The sequence below is a fragment of the Zosterops lateralis genome (assembly GCF_965231275.1).
Source record: "Zosterops lateralis genome assembly, chromosome: 2".
Taxonomy (NCBI): Eukaryota; Metazoa; Chordata; class Aves; order Passeriformes; family Zosteropidae; genus Zosterops; species Zosterops lateralis.
The window spans coordinates 9,239,713-9,256,054 of record NC_139763.1 but is presented as its reverse complement, the minus strand read 5'-3'; the positions used below and the strand labels follow the sequence as shown (position 1 = coordinate 9,256,054).

The following is a 16,342-nucleotide window of genomic DNA, read 5'->3' as shown; positions in this document are numbered from 1 at the left end:
ATGCTGGTAAAACTGTTCTTCTGCTGACACCACTGAAAAATTTAAAACTTTACCTTATGGTCAAAGTGAAACAAGCATTTGGCTGAAAAAAAATTGTGCTCTTGAGGGGCAAGAATGAACATCACAGATGCTGGAGTGCTTGTTCACACAGTCAAATTATCCATCAAACCCTGTGTACAGGCATCCAAACTGTAACTCAGTTTTCACTCCTCTGATACTTGTATTCTTCATGTGTATTCTTTGCAATGGATTGTCAAGACTGTGGGCTGCAATAAAACAAATTATTTTTTTTCCTGTTTTGATTGCCTCCTGATATTTTTTTATTAAACAGGGAACGCTTTTTGTTAATTTCAAAGTGATGACTTGCAAACAAGTATTTTCACAGTTCTAGAAGTGACAAATCCTTGATGATGTTTCCCTGCAGTAGTATTTCCCTGCCATCAAATCAATAGCCTGGTCTGTCTCCAAGGTGAAAAGAGGGGGAAAAAAGTCTGCTACTCCCAGAGTGTTGGACATTAAAAGCCAGAAGCAGAAGTGTAGCAGGTAAGAGCATATGTTCCTATTAAGAATTGCAGTACATGGGCCTCAGTAATTACTGCCCATCCTCTACACTGATCACTGCTCCTTCATCATATTCCCTGTGGCAATGACTTCCATGCTCCTGTTATCACCAATTTTCTCCTTGCTGCTGCTGAAAATCGATGCTCGTGTTGCCTTTGGCTTATGCTTTTTGTCTGTGATTGACACTTTTTTAGTGGAACTAAAAGGTACCAGTGGGTTCCTTGTACACTTTCAATGTGAGGCTAATGTCTTTTATAATGGTTTGCAGAAAGGTATTTTGAACCAACTTTTTCATCCATTGACCACCTTTAGCCCCCAAGAGGAATTTTAGACAACCATCTGTTTGCAAAACAATATTTTATTAATAAAAAGAATTATAAACAGTAGAGAAAGAAACCCCAATTTTACACTGAATGAAAAATCCAAAATAAAATCCCAGAAACGTGTCTCAGTTCTTCACTCTCTGTACAAGAAATTCCATTAGGTAGTAAATCCTACATCCACATTCATCCAGCTGTGGGGTCCCCATCAGAAGGAGGGACATCAACCTGTCAGAGCAAGTCCAGAGAAGGCCAACCAGAGGAGCAGAGGGATAGAGCACCTCTCCTGTGAGGAAAGGCTGAGAGGATGGGGATTGTTCAGCCTGGAAAAGAGAAGGCTTAGGGGTGACCTAATTGTGGCCTTCCAGCCCCTGAACAGAGCCTACAAGAAAGATGGAGAGGGATTTTTCACAAGAGTCTGGAGTGAGAGACAAAGGAGAATGGCTTCAACTCGTAAGAGAACAGGTTCAGATTAGATTTTTGGGAAAAATTCTTCACTGTGAGGGTAGAGAGGCACTGGCACAGGTTGCCCAGAGAAGCTGTGGATGTCCTATCCCTGGCTGTGTTCAAGGCCAGGCTGGATCGGGCTATGAGCAACCTGATCTAGTGAAGGTGTCGCTGTCCATGGCAGCAGGGTTGGAACTCGGTGACTTTTAAAGTCACTTCCAACCCAGGCCATTCTATGATCTAAAGATGACTGAAAGTACAAAAGAGCATTGTGCACCCTTCCATGCAAAGCACCTACATGGCTGGATAGATTTACCAATACACACAAAAAAATCCCATCAGTGATTTCAAAAGCCATGTTTTTGTAGCACCAAGGGGAGAATTATGTGGATTTAAAAAAAAAAATGCACCGACAACTGCAGGCCCTGAAATGCTAAGTTAGGGACATGACTGACCAATTTCTGCTTGCAGTTTCATCTCATCTTTTCTCAAGGGGAATTTGTCAATCAGGGCAAAGAGCTCAGCTGGTGTTGCTGGGAAAGGGTAGCGCTCCTTGTCCATGCCGTGCTTGTCCATCACCACGATGTTGAAGCTGTAGTGGGGGATCCTCAGCAGCAGCCTGCAAAATAAGGAACTGGTTTTGTTAAAGGGCAGCACCAGCCCCTGGAGTCTGAGCAGAGGAAGGTGGGGATGGTCACAGGGGCTACACAGAGTCCAGCTGATTTCAGCATTAACAAGGAGCCAGGTAAAGAGCAGGTGCTGCTTGTGCCGCAGGCTCTGCCTCTGCTCTGGGGCAGTGTTCTCTGTCAGTACTCACTGCTGGCACAAGAGTGATACAAGGTTAGACAAAAAAGGCAGTATGGATATTGCCTAAAGAAAACCCTTGTGATGAAGACTGAGTTACAAGTAAGACTATCCCCTTTCTTGGCTTCCATTTCTTGACTTTTCCTTGGTATAAAAATCACAGTAAGAAAAAGCAGGACAAAAATACTGGAGTCTGCTTTCACTGCTTCCTAATAATAACCATCATCCCTGACTCTAATTTTAGAAGAAAAAAAGCCACAGCTAATCATGGAGGAGTCCTTCTTCCAAAGTGGTGGAAGTGGTCATTTAAGTTCGTCAAGTAGCAAAAGCTACACAAGTAACAAAAGTTTATCTGTGGTGCTTCGTTAATCTTCTGCTTGAAGGAGTAATGTACTAGAAAATCCTTAGATATGCAATCAGTCAACATTATTAGTGTGGGGTAAATAAATTCAGGCAGCCATGAGAGAATGAGAGAAAGCTGCCACGAAGAAGAGTCTTGGGGAGATTTTGGAAAGGTGTGAAGAACCAAAATTTGCGTTCCTCAGCCTCCTATAGCAAGTCTGAGTGCTCAAGGCATAGTCTTGTTGCAATTAGGGAGCTTGGCCATTAAATTCAAACTAAAATAAAGATTAAAGCTAAGCAATGGTGACAGAAAACTACATTTATCTTGTGCCATATATCACCTAAGAAAAAAATGTTCCTAAAGCTCCAAATGCTAAACTGTGCTTCCCAGAGTTTTACCTGGGGTACCTGTGCTCATTAGCTTACTGAAATGTCAATTCCGGACAACACCTTTATTCTTAAGAGTGCATTTTATATTGATTTGAGCACCTTGCAGAACTGGAAGCTGTAATTCACACACTAAGCAACAACAAAGAAAAAAGTCAATGGAAAACTAACTTTCACTGAGTGCAGGGCATGTCATACTACACCAATTTCTGAAATGTAGCTTCATTAAAAGTTGCAGGGGATCAGGGAATGAAGTGTTAAGAGAGCTCATTATTTTCTACAGAGCCACAAGAAAACCATGTCAACTTTAGTAAAAGTATTAAAAACAAAAGTGTTTCTGTGCTCTCCTTTTTCTATTATTGAGAACAGGGTTTCTTAAATAATTTAAAAAAATCCCCTCTCTGATGTGTCAGCAACTTTTCATTGTGTCCAATTAAAACTTACTCCCTTTCCTCAGGCATCTCATAGATTATGTTGCCTAAAATGCTCCTTGACTTTTTTCTAAACAACTCTTTCTTTTCCTGCCAATGAGGCCATCACTTTTGGCTTTTTTTTTTTTTTTTTTCCAGTCCCTAGAAATTGCTGGCACTTGAAGCTTCCCTTTGAAGTGAAAACCAATCCTCTGCCAGTCTAAACCCAAGTCAAAACAGTTTAGGCACCTCAGTAAAACTGCTGATGCTGCAGTCAGGCTGGGGAGGCTGAGATAATTTCCTCTTTGAAATACTGCCCATCTCAATCCTACATGTGGGAGTTCAAAGTTTCCCCTTTCACTGCCTCCCCTTTAGGCCTGGCCACAACCACCAGCAGCCCTGGTGCAGAGGATGGGCTGTCTCTGCCATTTGGGGCTGTCCTTGCAAAGCAGCAAAGGGGCATATATTTGTATATCCATTTGTATATGAAGTGTTTTCAATGGTAGGTAGCACCCAAAAATATAGACTTACATGCCTATGAACATAGCCATATTAAATATATAATTAAATAAATTTGTTAATTGTGTTTTAATTTGCTGTAGCTATTGATGCATTAAGCTTTAGCTTTCATATTTTCAGATTCTGTGTTGCCTAGGGCTGTAGCTCTGGGCCTCATATTAAGTCGAGTAAACTCTCTTCACAGAGTAGGGAGACAAAACACATCCTTTTCCTGCTGAGAACCAAGGACAACTTTCAGGCCCAACAGCACAAACAATGGTGGACTGAAGGGAGGAACAAGAAGGATGGGACCTCATAACCCGAAGCTGTAACTGGACAATTAAACCCCAACATGCAAATGAACCAAAACTCATAAAAATGTAAGACCTCATGATCTGTCAGTCATTTTGTGTGACTATTAGTAGTGGACCCTGGATGCAGCCTTGGTCAGGCTCCTGTCCTGCCCAAGGTGGATCCTAAAGGCCTTTCAATAAATACCTAATTTGTTCTCTAGCTCTGTCCTGTCTCTGTTTCAGGTCAGCCTTCCAAAGCATCACTATTACACAGAGAACAAATAAATGCTGAAGTATGTTCACCAATATCTTCTTTCCAGTGTCTAGCTGTGTACATTGGTGTAGAATATGTGTACTTGGAGAGTAAGGTGCAGGGATCCAAAGCAATGCAGCTTGTAGCATAAGGTGCAAACACAAGAGCAGTGAGAGCTTCCTTTACCTGAGCTGCAGGGCAAGTGATGGGGGCAGCAGCTTCACTCCTATTCTTCCTATCAGTGCTGGGAAGACACCAACCAACTCCACCATGGTGACGTGTCGCAGGTCTAACCCACACTGTGCTGGCTGCAAGGGTTAAGAGGAGAAAGAGGGGTGTTGGTTATCCCTGAGAGAACAGGGCCACGTTTTGAGTGTGCAGCAAGTGTTCACAGAGTCCCCTCTTTTCAAATTAGTTAACTGTTTTAAACTGATTTGAGAGCAGATTTTGCAAACATTCAAATTCTCATGGCAAAGAACTGGAGATTTGTGACTTCAGGGAAGGTTAACTAACAGATTCTCAGATACTCTTAAGAAAACCAACACACAGGGATCACCTAGGAGAAATATCCACTTGTCTCTGTAGTTATATGAAAAGATGCCAGGATCTTAAGCAATGTAGCAATAATCTAATTTGGCAATCAAAGCAAATTATGTGAAACAGAACTTGACTGCAGAAAGTTCATCCATGCCAACTCATTTGCCCACTGCCAAGAAGTGGAAAATGTACTATAGCCGTTAAATTCAGTTTGATCAATAGATTGAATTTTCTTGCCAAGTTTATCCAATAGGGAAAAGGAGCTGCTTTGTTTCTTTTTCTTTAAATACTACTGTAATTTAAGATAGCAATTAAAAACATCATCACATTCATATCTCAATGATTACTTATACTGCATTTTGGTACAACCTGTGAGAAGAAAAAACAAGACAGAAGCACTTGTAGCTGTGAAAGAATACAGGACTGGTTCCTTTCCCTCATTTCCCTGAGGACACAGATACATTTTGGAGATCTATCCCGAAGTCTAGCAAAAAGCCAACAGGGGCATCACACTTACAACACATAGAAAGGAAAATTATCAGGTGTTTTGGGTTTTTTGGAACAAAAGACCCCAGTGTTAATTCCAGCACTCTGGATAATTTCTGTGCTGTGTCTCTGGTGCTTTGTTTGCTGGTGCACTTTTTATTTCAGAAGCTATGCACACTTCCTTGTGTTGTAGCTGCAAATTCTGTAAGCCTGGTCTGCATGAGCTGCTTAAGAGCTGGAGGATTGGGTTTGAGGTTTTGTTAAAACTTTTTTAGCAGCTGAGATAGGGAATTATTATTGAACACGACTTAAATTAATCTGGGGAGAATGGAAGGGCCAGAACTGCCTGGGATTCAGTGACAGAGGCAGCACAATCCAGAATGGAGCTGAGTTAAGGGCTAGGGGGATATTTCAACTCAAACCCCTTTGAAAAGGATGAATCTGGAACCTGCTTCAGCCAGATCTTCCAGTGGCTACATTATAACAGCTGAAGTTCATAGATTTACATTAAAGTGGAGCTTGTCCTCTTGTGTCCTTCTTTAAAGAAAAAAAATAGTTGCACATCCCCCTTAAATGTGTTTTACCTGCAGCATCCCCAGCTGCATTCTGTAGAAGAAGTTAGCTGCAGTGGGAGTTGAAATAATTAGCAGTCTCCGCTTCTCATAAAATTGATCCAGAAGTGCAGCTGCAGTCCTCACATTCACATTAATATTCATGGCTGGAATAAAATTCAAAACAAAAAAAAGTTTTGTTTATGCTCCATAACAAAAGTTATAGAGCATACTGAAAACAGATCTATTTCTAGAGGCAGAGTCAGACAGCAGAAACACAAGAACAAGAAACAATAATAAAGAAGACATGGGTGAAATGCTGGCCTCATTGAAGCCAGCAATTTTACTGCAGGCTGTTGTAGCTTGCACAATGAAAGGACTTCAGAATGTTACATTTTGTAGAAAGCTTTGAGCTAAAACAAACTCTGGAAAAGAGCAATCAAAGGTGGCAAAGGCTTCAGCTGTAAGTGCAAACTGGCAGGGGAGAAAAAGATGTTAAGTTTCCTGCCTCTGCAGCCGTATTCCACCACACATCCCCTTCCCAAATTCTCACTGCCCTAAGAACCACTGTGCTGGATTCCTCCTGGTAGAGTGGTGAAATACTCACTTACGTGCACAGGTTGGCTCCACTCCTGACCACCCCAAATTGTACTGGCAGACCCGAGCTGGGCTTCCTTGCAGCTCATAGCCACCAATGCAGGAGAACTCACAGGTAGCACCATAGTTGTTTCCATCACCTGAACACTTGATGTAGCCATTATCTGGGGCATTTAACTTCACACAGCGCCTGACTTTGAGCAAGAGAAAAAAAAAAAATCCAAACCAAAATGAAAGACCCAGCATGAATCACCATTTGTAACTAAGGCAGCACAGGTCAGCGGAATACCAGCACCAAAGACATTTTTCTGTTTGCTTTCTGTATTATTAGTCATGCACTTAAAAACCCCAAACAACCAACCTGAACTCCCCCACCCCTCACTCTTATGTAAAATGAAACAGATGTGTAGGTGTCTGCATGTAACAAAAGGTCATGGAGCAAAAAGGGCCGAAGCTGAAAACTATTATCAGCTCTGTATATTCAACTCCAGAGGTTAACATCTGGACCTGTGAAAGGGCAGCCCTGGTTGAGAGATGTGAGCCTCAGCTGAAAAAAAGCTTTCACGTCCTCGTTTCAGCAGCTAACAGGCTACATATCATGGAGAAGCTGGCAGAGGGGAAGGGGTGTGGAGCTGGAGGCAGAGCTGATCAAAGCAGCTCTTCCTGGATGTTCAGGAATGCTGCAAACCTGGCCCCCAGGGTCTTCAGCAAGAGTGTTCTCCCTTTCAGCATCATCATAGGAGTTTATATACATAGACATATGCAGATAAATACAGAAATGAGGACATTTTCGAATTGCTTACTAAGCCAGGTGCAAATCAGTGTCTGTGTTTACAGGGTAAAACACCATCCTTACCTCTGACTTTAACAAGAAATTTGCAAGTGCCTTTGTTTTCAGCTCTGTCGTACACAGTATACTGGATTTTGTGGTCGCCTTCTGGAAAATGTGACCCAGGTGGCAGGCCTTTCAAAATAACACTAAACCAAGAGATAAAACAGGACAGACATTCATAAATTCACCAGTATTTATTTACTCACAATGCTGTAAAAGCCTGAAGAAGGATGTTTGTGGCATGCTAAGATGGTCTGGCTGCCTGCAGGACAGAAGACTTAAGAGTAAGCAAAGGAAGAAGATGTGCAGCAGCAACCAGAGTATTTAAATTTGCTACCTACAGCCCACCCTGCTGAGACAAGGGGGATAGAGTGGGCAGGGTCTGCTCCCTTCCTATAAAACAATTCATAGTGTAGCCAAGCCCATCATGCCCAGAGGAACTCAAGCTTCTTTCTCCTTACATAAGAAAAAATCAATATTAAAAAACTTCCAGCCTCTCACAGTGGGGATGTGTTCCTATCTGGCTGCTCTGAAGTGCTCCTATGATTGTCAATTGTGACTGGTAACATGTACAGAAATAGAACAGAAAGCAAGACTCAGTGTCACAGCAGAAGGGTGTGGTGATCCACAGCATTTTCACCTGGAATTTTACCTTGTCCCGCAAACAAGGTGGGAGAATTCAGATGTATAAAACAATCTCAATATTGAAGCAGAGAGCATGTAACCAAAGAGGTTTCCATATAATGGAAAAGCTTTGGTACCCCTGAAATTGAAGGGCTGCGCATTTAAGAAAAGCATTGCATACTCTATAAAAAAGTACAGTTTAGTAATATTTTATAAAAATAGAGATGTGATTTATGGAAAAGCTTCCACTGAATCGAGAGCTTGGCTCTTTTGAGCTGACAATAGTTACTCATATGACCAAGTCTACATGGAATATTCCCCATCTTTTCCCTATCAGATGTTTCTTTGTCAAACAGTCTTAGGAATTTCTTTATTTTGACATTTTTCAAGTTTTTACTTTACCAGGTGTAGTTTTTGATGTTGTTAATCGTCACCAAATTGTTACATCAGACCTGGATGGCAATTAAGTTTTTAATTATGTAATGAATTCTTCTTTATGAAATTATTAAATTACAGAGGGCAATATCATTGTCTTTCATTAGTTTTTTTTGTATTGACATCAAACTGTAAACATCTTCAAGCTTAACAACTTTGCGCTTTTAAGCTTAACCAGTCCACTAATGTAATTATGTAACAGATTTTCCATGCTCCCACCATTACAATAATCCAGATAGATTGACCTAAATCCTTCATGATAAAAATGGGAAAATCAGAGACAGTAGTACCACCTGAAATACACCCCGTTCTTCTGGAAAATGGGACTTGAAACCACAGAAACTGACAAAGAAATTTTGAAGTGTTATGTCTAAATACAATGCTTAAATCCATCAAGGTTACAAACAAGAAATGTTACTTTAAAGGTAACTGCAGAATCCTGAGACATAAACAGCCAGCACTACTTAGGAAGAAACCTAAAGATGATTGCAGATATTATTTTGTGACACACCTTGATTTTTTCAAGACAGTCAAACTTACCTCTTCTGTTACCTCCAAAGCACTACTGTTTTCATTGTTATGTACAAAAGGTAACTTGGTGTAAGAAAACTTGTTAATTATGAGACCAACAAAGAAGCTTTGCTAAACTTCACAGGTACAGTCAAAATGCTGTTATTGTTTATTCCACCAGCTCACAATAACCAGTTCTTGAACAACTCACCTCTAAATTGCCAGCTTGGCCAGTTAAACATGCAATTCTTCATAGAGCGGTGATATGTTACAGCTACAAAAAGGCATCTTGGATGAACAAAGAGAAAAGGGTCCCTGGCCTGCTGAATTGCTAACAGAAGGGTAAGAAGGAGACAATGCAAACATGGAGAGACTTTCACCTACTCTGTCAGAATGCCATCAGCAGTGTCCCGTCCCTCCGGCGTGTCCCAGAACACTCTGGCTGTCAACTTGTTGGGCTCTGCAGTTTTCTCCTTCACACTCGGGCACTGGATCCTTGGAGGTTCAGTATCTGGTGAAATCAATGTCACAGAAAAGGGTACTGGAGCATCTGCTAGAGCTCTGCATTTTCTTCACAGCTCCTTCCCTCCCCAAGACCACCTCCAGCTGGCCTCCTCAGCCGTTAGCATACTTGAGTGCTATTGATTAAAGAGGGCAGTGTGTGGCAGTCAGGGGCAAATAATGTAAGCTGACTTAAATAACAGGGACTTTTTACAACTGCCTTAGGTATTTTTTGTTATGCTCTATTTTTACAGATCAGGAAAATTTCTGCTGGCAATGCTTTCGCCGTATTATTGTTCTAAATTCTGTTTTTGTTACTTTTGGTTATTACACTATATGCTTTAAGCTCTTGGTGATTTGTCCCAGCCAAGGCACATGGAGCCTGGAGCCTCTGCTTCTCACCTTGTCTTGGGTTGCAATGCAAGATGTAACCAAAAGTATGTATTCTATTGCCACCTGTTGAAACCAGATGGGGAGGTGGTTTTTTTTCCTTATCTCTTCTATAACCCATTCCTCATAACTCCAGGGGGGAGAGGGCAGGTGCCTTCTGTCAATGGGCCAGCTGTTAATACCAGGTGGAGCAGTGTTCTTTATCTCTTCCCTAACCCATCCTCCCTCCAGGGGATATCTGCTGTTAATGGGCCACTGAGTCTCACTGCATGACTCATAAAATTACATCATCCCATTGGGAGATGCTCCACCCAGTGGGAGGAGCCCAGCATTCCTATAAGGATAAAACCTGAGATTCAGAACACCAGGACAGCCTGTTTGCACTGGATTCCCAGAGGAAGACCAGACCCATCTCACCAGGACTGGACCTTCAGAGAAAACTACACCCTTCTACAGGATCATCTCTGCTCCAACAGAACCACATCTGTCACTCCAGGAGGATTTAATTGGCTACCAACACTCTGACCAACAGGGTGTCAGGTTGTACTCTGATTGTGTCAGTGTTTTGGTTTTTTTTTCTATTTTTAATATCTAGTAAAGAACTGTTATTCCTATTCCAATATCTCTGCCTGAAAGCCCCTTAATTTCAAAATTATAGTAATTCAGAGGAAGGGGGTTTACATTCTCTATTCCAAGGGAAGCTTCAGCTTTCCCTGGCAGACATCTGTCTTTCCAAACCAAGACACACCTTTTTGTAAGAAGAGCTGACAACGATCAGCCCATTGCAATGAAAAAAACCCAACCAAAAGTAGTTACCGTAAATTTCTGTACATAGTTTAATTACAGAGTAATGTCGACAAATGGATGGCTTTGAATTCCAAGGAGGGATGTCCAAGATCACACCTAAAGAGCCTGGATGTTCTGTTTATCTGCATTCTTTTCTTTCTCCATCTGTGCAGTAGTTAATGTGATTAAGAGCATTTTTAAAGCACACTGAACATCAATCTGTCCCTCCATGGTAACTTTGCATGTTACTCTACAACTATAAAATAACATCCTGCTTATTTTTCCTACAATAATGGCAAAATGAGAAACAACAGAAGACTGGCACAATTACCATTTTGTGGAGAATCAATGCTGCATTTGATTTTTTCCTAGTAACTCTTATAATAAGGTCTTGATGTCTTGCATCAGTAGCCAGCAGTACTATGACAAATATCCTATCAATACAGCCTCAAGATGTGACAAAAGCATGACTTAGTTTGGTGACAGCCATTTACCACAACCTCTGTTATAAAATCAGCAGGAAAAGGCAATCTTTCCAGAAGAAAAGACAGTGACATTTTTCAATCTTCTAGAAGAAAGCATCTATTTCAATACATGTTACAGTGCATTAAAGATATAATGGAAATATTATTCAAGTAAGTATTGGCATTTTTAGCTAACTGATAACCAAAACCCGCTGTACATTGATTTTTCTTTTAATCAAAATTATTTCAGCAACATGAGGGATGTCCTTCCTCTTACAGGGTGGGCACAGGAGACAGTCTGCTTTATTAGGACAGAATACTCACTAACTATAAGGACTCTGTAAGCCACTGCTAGACCATATCTAATTAAAAAATATATCCTTCCCCCCTCCCCTTTCAATGAATGTATGTTTGACTACTGAAAGGCCTTATGCCTTTCCTACATGGATCTGCACTGCTGCACTGTGAAGCCCACACAATTTAGTGCAAAAATGCTACACAGTGCAACTGCAATATAAAAGGGTAGAGGAAACCCCTTGTTTTCAAGAGCACTTTAAGTTCAGGTCTGAAGTAATTTTAGCCATACTAAATGCCCAAGTAGCATCCCTACTGTGCAGAGTGTAACTAACTGTTTTTATATCAAAGATAAGAAATTAAGCAGCCTTTTTGCCTTTGTATTTCATTACTCCCCTCAATTTCTCTCCTCAGATGAAAGTGAGCTGTTCAGCCACTCCTCTCCTGGCTACTGTGTAGGCTGCAGTTCTGTAACTCCTGAATTGCACTAAGGAACAAGTGTCCAATTGCAAATGTCATTATACTGTTAGAATCATGTCTGGCCACAATGATGTCTGGTCACAAAAAAAACCAACTCTATCCTGCCTGTTAAGAAGCCAAAATATAACCTTATTAAACAGGCTGCTAACAGCAGACCTCACTATTTGCATACAGGGTCTTTGTGCACACAAGATTTGAAGGACCTTCTCCAAACTATGCAGTATTACCACAACTCAAATCTGAGTATTAATTTTACTGGGTTACTTGGGACTTGCAATGCTAGGCAACAACTGGGACTTGAAACCCCATGCAACTCCTCTGCATTTTTGGAACAACAAAGAAGTGTTAGTGCTAACTTAGCCTCTTTTCTTTGCTGCTTAGGGTATTTGCTTACTTTACACTGCAAGACAGCATCCTTTGTAATAAGCACACCATCTCTGGAAACAGATGAGCTTCTGAAAGTGCCAGGAAATACAGAGGATTATATTTTATCATTTCCAAACTTAAAAGGTTTGTTTTTCTTCCTCTGTCTACACCACTGAAAAGGACAAAGCTTGTTTTTGCATATAAAAACAAAGAGACACCACTGAAAAACATTTTATGAACATCAGGCCACAGTGGAGAGGCTCCAAAGCCATTTGCCAACCTAGACTGAGCCACAGGCATTCTGAGGAAAACCAAGTTATCATACACACAAAACACAAAGCACAAAAACTCTACCACTCACATGCTTTAAATTACTGGTAGCCATTTCAGATGGCCAAAGAATACTTTCCTTTGTGGGTGGCTGCTGAAGTTTTTTATCAGAGGCTTCCAGAAACAGGGGCAGCAGGCTGAGACTCCACTATGTGCTGAAATTTCATTAGTAGTCAGGAAAGTTAAATCTCAATATTTGTTTATCTCTCTTCTGATTTATGTATATAGAAATACCTCTTCCAGCCAAGGTTCCCAGGAGACCACTGACTATGCAATGAAAATTGCTGGCATAACTAGAGTGAACTAGGCTGAAATTTTAATTAGCTCACTGCAAGCATGCTGGTAACTATATTCTATTTGCATTCTCTGGATATATTTGAAGACCATGATCCCAAAGAAGAAACAGTTCAGATAACAGGTTTACTTTCAAACCTGCTTTTAACCATTAGGTAGAATAGAATGTGATGGACTCCAGTACAGAGAAACGTGCTGGAAGAGCAGCAGAGTCATCACAAGCTACCAGGGAGTCACTCAGGAATCACCAAAGGCTATTACAAGCATTGTAAAGGGCTGGCCATTTACACCAGACTCATCTCTATTAAAGTGGTAATGCTTTGGACTGAAAGTACTGAGTGACAGAACCTTGTACCCTCAGAAAACTGCTCTCTGCTTCCTTAAGAGGGACAGTTGCTTTTTCTCCCCATGAACTGGATAAAAAAGGCCTTTGGGGATTTATGTGTGCAGGAGCTGGGCACTGGCAGGTGCCTCAGGATGCAGATCTAACACCACTCACCAACACAGGCGGCTGGGCGGCCGCTCCAGACCTTGTTGTCCATGCAGGTGACGATGCGGTCGCCCTTGAGCTGGTACCCCGGGGAGCAGTAGTACTCACACCTCGAGCCAAAGTAGGCACCATCCAAACACTTGAAGCCCCCGTTGGTGGGCATGGACAGGGTGGGGCAACGCTTTTCTGGAAAAGGGAACAAAGACTTGTGGAAACCTGTTGCCCTCCCTTTACAGTAGTGCACATGTAGGGTATCACACAGAAATAAAGACACAGCTGGCAAACAGTAAGCCTCACATATTCCAGGTGAGGTTTTCCAACACTGGTCTCATTAGCCGCATTTCAAATTTAGCTCTACATAAGCATTAGTGGCCTGATACAATATTTATATGAGAAAAGGGATGACAAGTACCTATTCCTCTCTTCTCAGAAAATATTTTACTGTAAGAGCCCATTTAGACATCTGGTACAAATTGTGTCAACTTAGAAAGTATAAGGTGGGCAATATTGCCCATTTAGACGTCTGGTACAAATTGTGTCAACTTAGAAAGTATAAGATGGGCAATATTTTAAAACAGCTTTATGGCTCTGTCTTAAAACTACTCCCACAAATCAAAATCTCACAATGATAAAATATTCCCTATCTGCCATGAGTGTACCGAGATGCTTATCACCTCATGTACCCCTGTGAGATCTTCAACAACAAACTGATCCACATATCCAAGCATACTGCCAACCTTTAAAATAATAATAATAATAATAATCCAAAAATCAGTTTCAATGGCAAATAAGAGTCTATTGTCTGAACCTGGAGCACAAGTCACACACACAGAGATTTTGCAACCACTTACGTTTGCACAGCACCTTTCCAGACCAGCGTTTGCTTGACTGACAGATTAGCTGGTGAGGGCCATGCAGTTCGTAGCCTTTTTGACAACGAATATCACATCTGGTGCCCAACACATTCTTGTAATATTCCCCTTGAGGTGTCCTGCAGTTTGCATAACCATGTTTCACTTTAATGGGGGAGCACCACGGTGTTTCTGGCACAGAGAAGGAAAAAAACCCACACAAAGCAATTAGAAAAATGTAAAAGTTCAGACACAAATATAAAATCACTTTGCTTAATTAAGGTCACAGAGAAGAAAAGGAAAAAACCCTCTTATTTAAAAAGCCACCAATCTTTAAAGTGGGGAACACTGCAGAGGTGCACTTACACATGAGGAGGTCAGCCCTTTAAAGACTGGAAAATCTTTTTTTTATGACAAACATTAAAGATTGTAGCCATTATACTGGAGGGGTTGGGAGGACAGGTGGGGTTTTACTATGCTTTTTGTCCATGGATTAAGTGTGCCACCATGTGGGCAGCCTGATGATAACTGGGCCGTTTTCCCCTCTTGTTTTCAAGCAGACACATCTAACTGCTCTTTGGTAAGAGAAGTTTGCATTAGGAACATCTTGGTCTAGCTGCAGTTGTTAGCTTTCCACATTTGGCTTAGTGCTCATTAAAAAAAAAATTAAGTTCTGCTTCCATAATAATCTGTGCCTTGCAAAATTCAGTGATGGTTCAGGCTCTCCTACAGTTAGAAGATACCACTAACATAAATCATTTTGCCAATATGTCACATTGAACCTACTCAAACTGAACCTTTATTAACTGGCCAGGACTATGTTATAAAATATTAAGGATATGAGTACCCCCACCTTGTGAGGATTTACCACCACTCTGTGGTGCTGCTGAGAACAGTATCAAGTAGACTTCCCTTCCCAGCCAAAATTTCACTTTTTTTTTTAGCTTTGACAACAGGGCGCACCAAGAAAACGGGCAGCTCCTCAGTAGGAGTTTCCTACACAAGCAGTGACTAAGCCTGCCCTCCTTTCTCAGATCCAAGATTTGAAAAGCACATGTTGAGAGAGGAGAGAGGGAGGACGGGAGGGATTGCAAAGCAAAAAGGGAACAATGACAAATCCTGAAATCCTGTGTGACAATGTGTGACATGAGGGAGGGGCATGAAAAAACATTTGAATTTTGAAAGAAAGATGGAAAAAAAACCCTAAACAAATAAGACACATAAGTTTTAGCCTTCATACTTACAAAGTCACAAACAACACTAAAAAAATTTCTACATCGTGCTTGACAGATATTCACTTCTAGCTCAATTTCCATAGTTATTAAGTACATTTTCCTACTCTAGTTGGATCAGGTCCACACATAAATAAACAACAATCAATACAGCATTTCTCATACATGGGATATTTATATTCAGTGTGCTATGTCTCTAGGACGTATTTATACTTTCCCAATGAAAACTACACTTTACATATGTATTTTGCAGTGCTGGTCCTAAGTAAACACAAACAGCATCTGCAGACTAAAATCTGAGACTAATTACCAATCTTTTGCCTAGACCAAGGGCGCATTTCCTCTAGAATAGTCTATTTTTGAAGCAGTTTTACTGTGATATACTTCTTTTTGTCTCTCACCCATACAAGCAAAAACCCTTCACAAAGATGTGTAGGTGAAATTATTCCCAGTGTCATCAAATACACAGTAACTGAGGCACAGGACACAAGCAGCCCAGTCTAACAGCACCCCTCAGGTTAAGGGCAGAGTACAGTTCAGCTCTTTGGCTCAGCCACACAATCATCCCAGCTCTGTTTCTCCCCACCTATAAGCCTGTTTTCTGAATGTCAAATACATCCTCTGCTGTTTACCTTGCAATTATGCAAAGTGCTTTGGTGGCCAGTGGGTTTTGGTTTGGGGGTTTGATTTTTTTTAGAACTATTTCCTGTCCCTCGCCCTAATCTCTATCCCATAGCTCTCAAAACACATTTTAAAAATCCCCACATCCACTGACTTGAGCCATTTTGTTGAGGGGCTGTATCACAGTGGCTCCCATTTTTCATGCTTGTTGTGCACCAAATTAAAACTGAGACAACAGAAGAGGAGTGTGAGCTAACAGGAACAAAAGTCAACTGCTGAAAAAATGAGTGATGCCAACACCCAGCTCTGCCTCCTTTGCTACCCCAGAGCTGCTGATGCAGTCCCAGGCACCACCT

General features: G+C 41.2%; 1 protein-coding gene across 3 annotated transcripts in view; it reads right to left on the bottom strand.

Annotated features, from left to right (window-relative positions):
- Positions 1 to 1,698: 1,698 nt before the first annotated feature.
- The window catches only part of SRPX (sushi repeat containing protein X-linked), a gene marked incomplete at its 5' end in the record, with an annotated part of 41,742 nt that continues 27,098 nt past the window's right edge, over positions 1,699 to 16,342 (bottom strand). For all 3 annotated transcript variants that reach the window (XM_083855018.1, XM_083855019.1, XM_083855020.1), the window contains 8 exons: positions 1,699 to 1,947; positions 4,502 to 4,623; positions 5,923 to 6,056; positions 6,501 to 6,680; positions 7,343 to 7,464; positions 9,272 to 9,398; positions 13,292 to 13,468; positions 14,134 to 14,325. In XM_083855018.1, the coding sequence (XP_083711144.1) occupies positions 1,767 to 1,947; positions 4,502 to 4,623; positions 5,923 to 6,056; positions 6,501 to 6,680; positions 7,343 to 7,464; positions 9,272 to 9,398; positions 13,292 to 13,468; positions 14,134 to 14,325 (1,235 nt within the window). In that variant the 3' untranslated portion in view covers positions 1,699 to 1,766. The remainder of the gene's footprint in view (positions 1,948 to 4,501; positions 4,624 to 5,922; positions 6,057 to 6,500; positions 6,681 to 7,342; positions 7,465 to 9,271; positions 9,399 to 13,291; positions 13,469 to 14,133; positions 14,326 to 16,342) is intronic.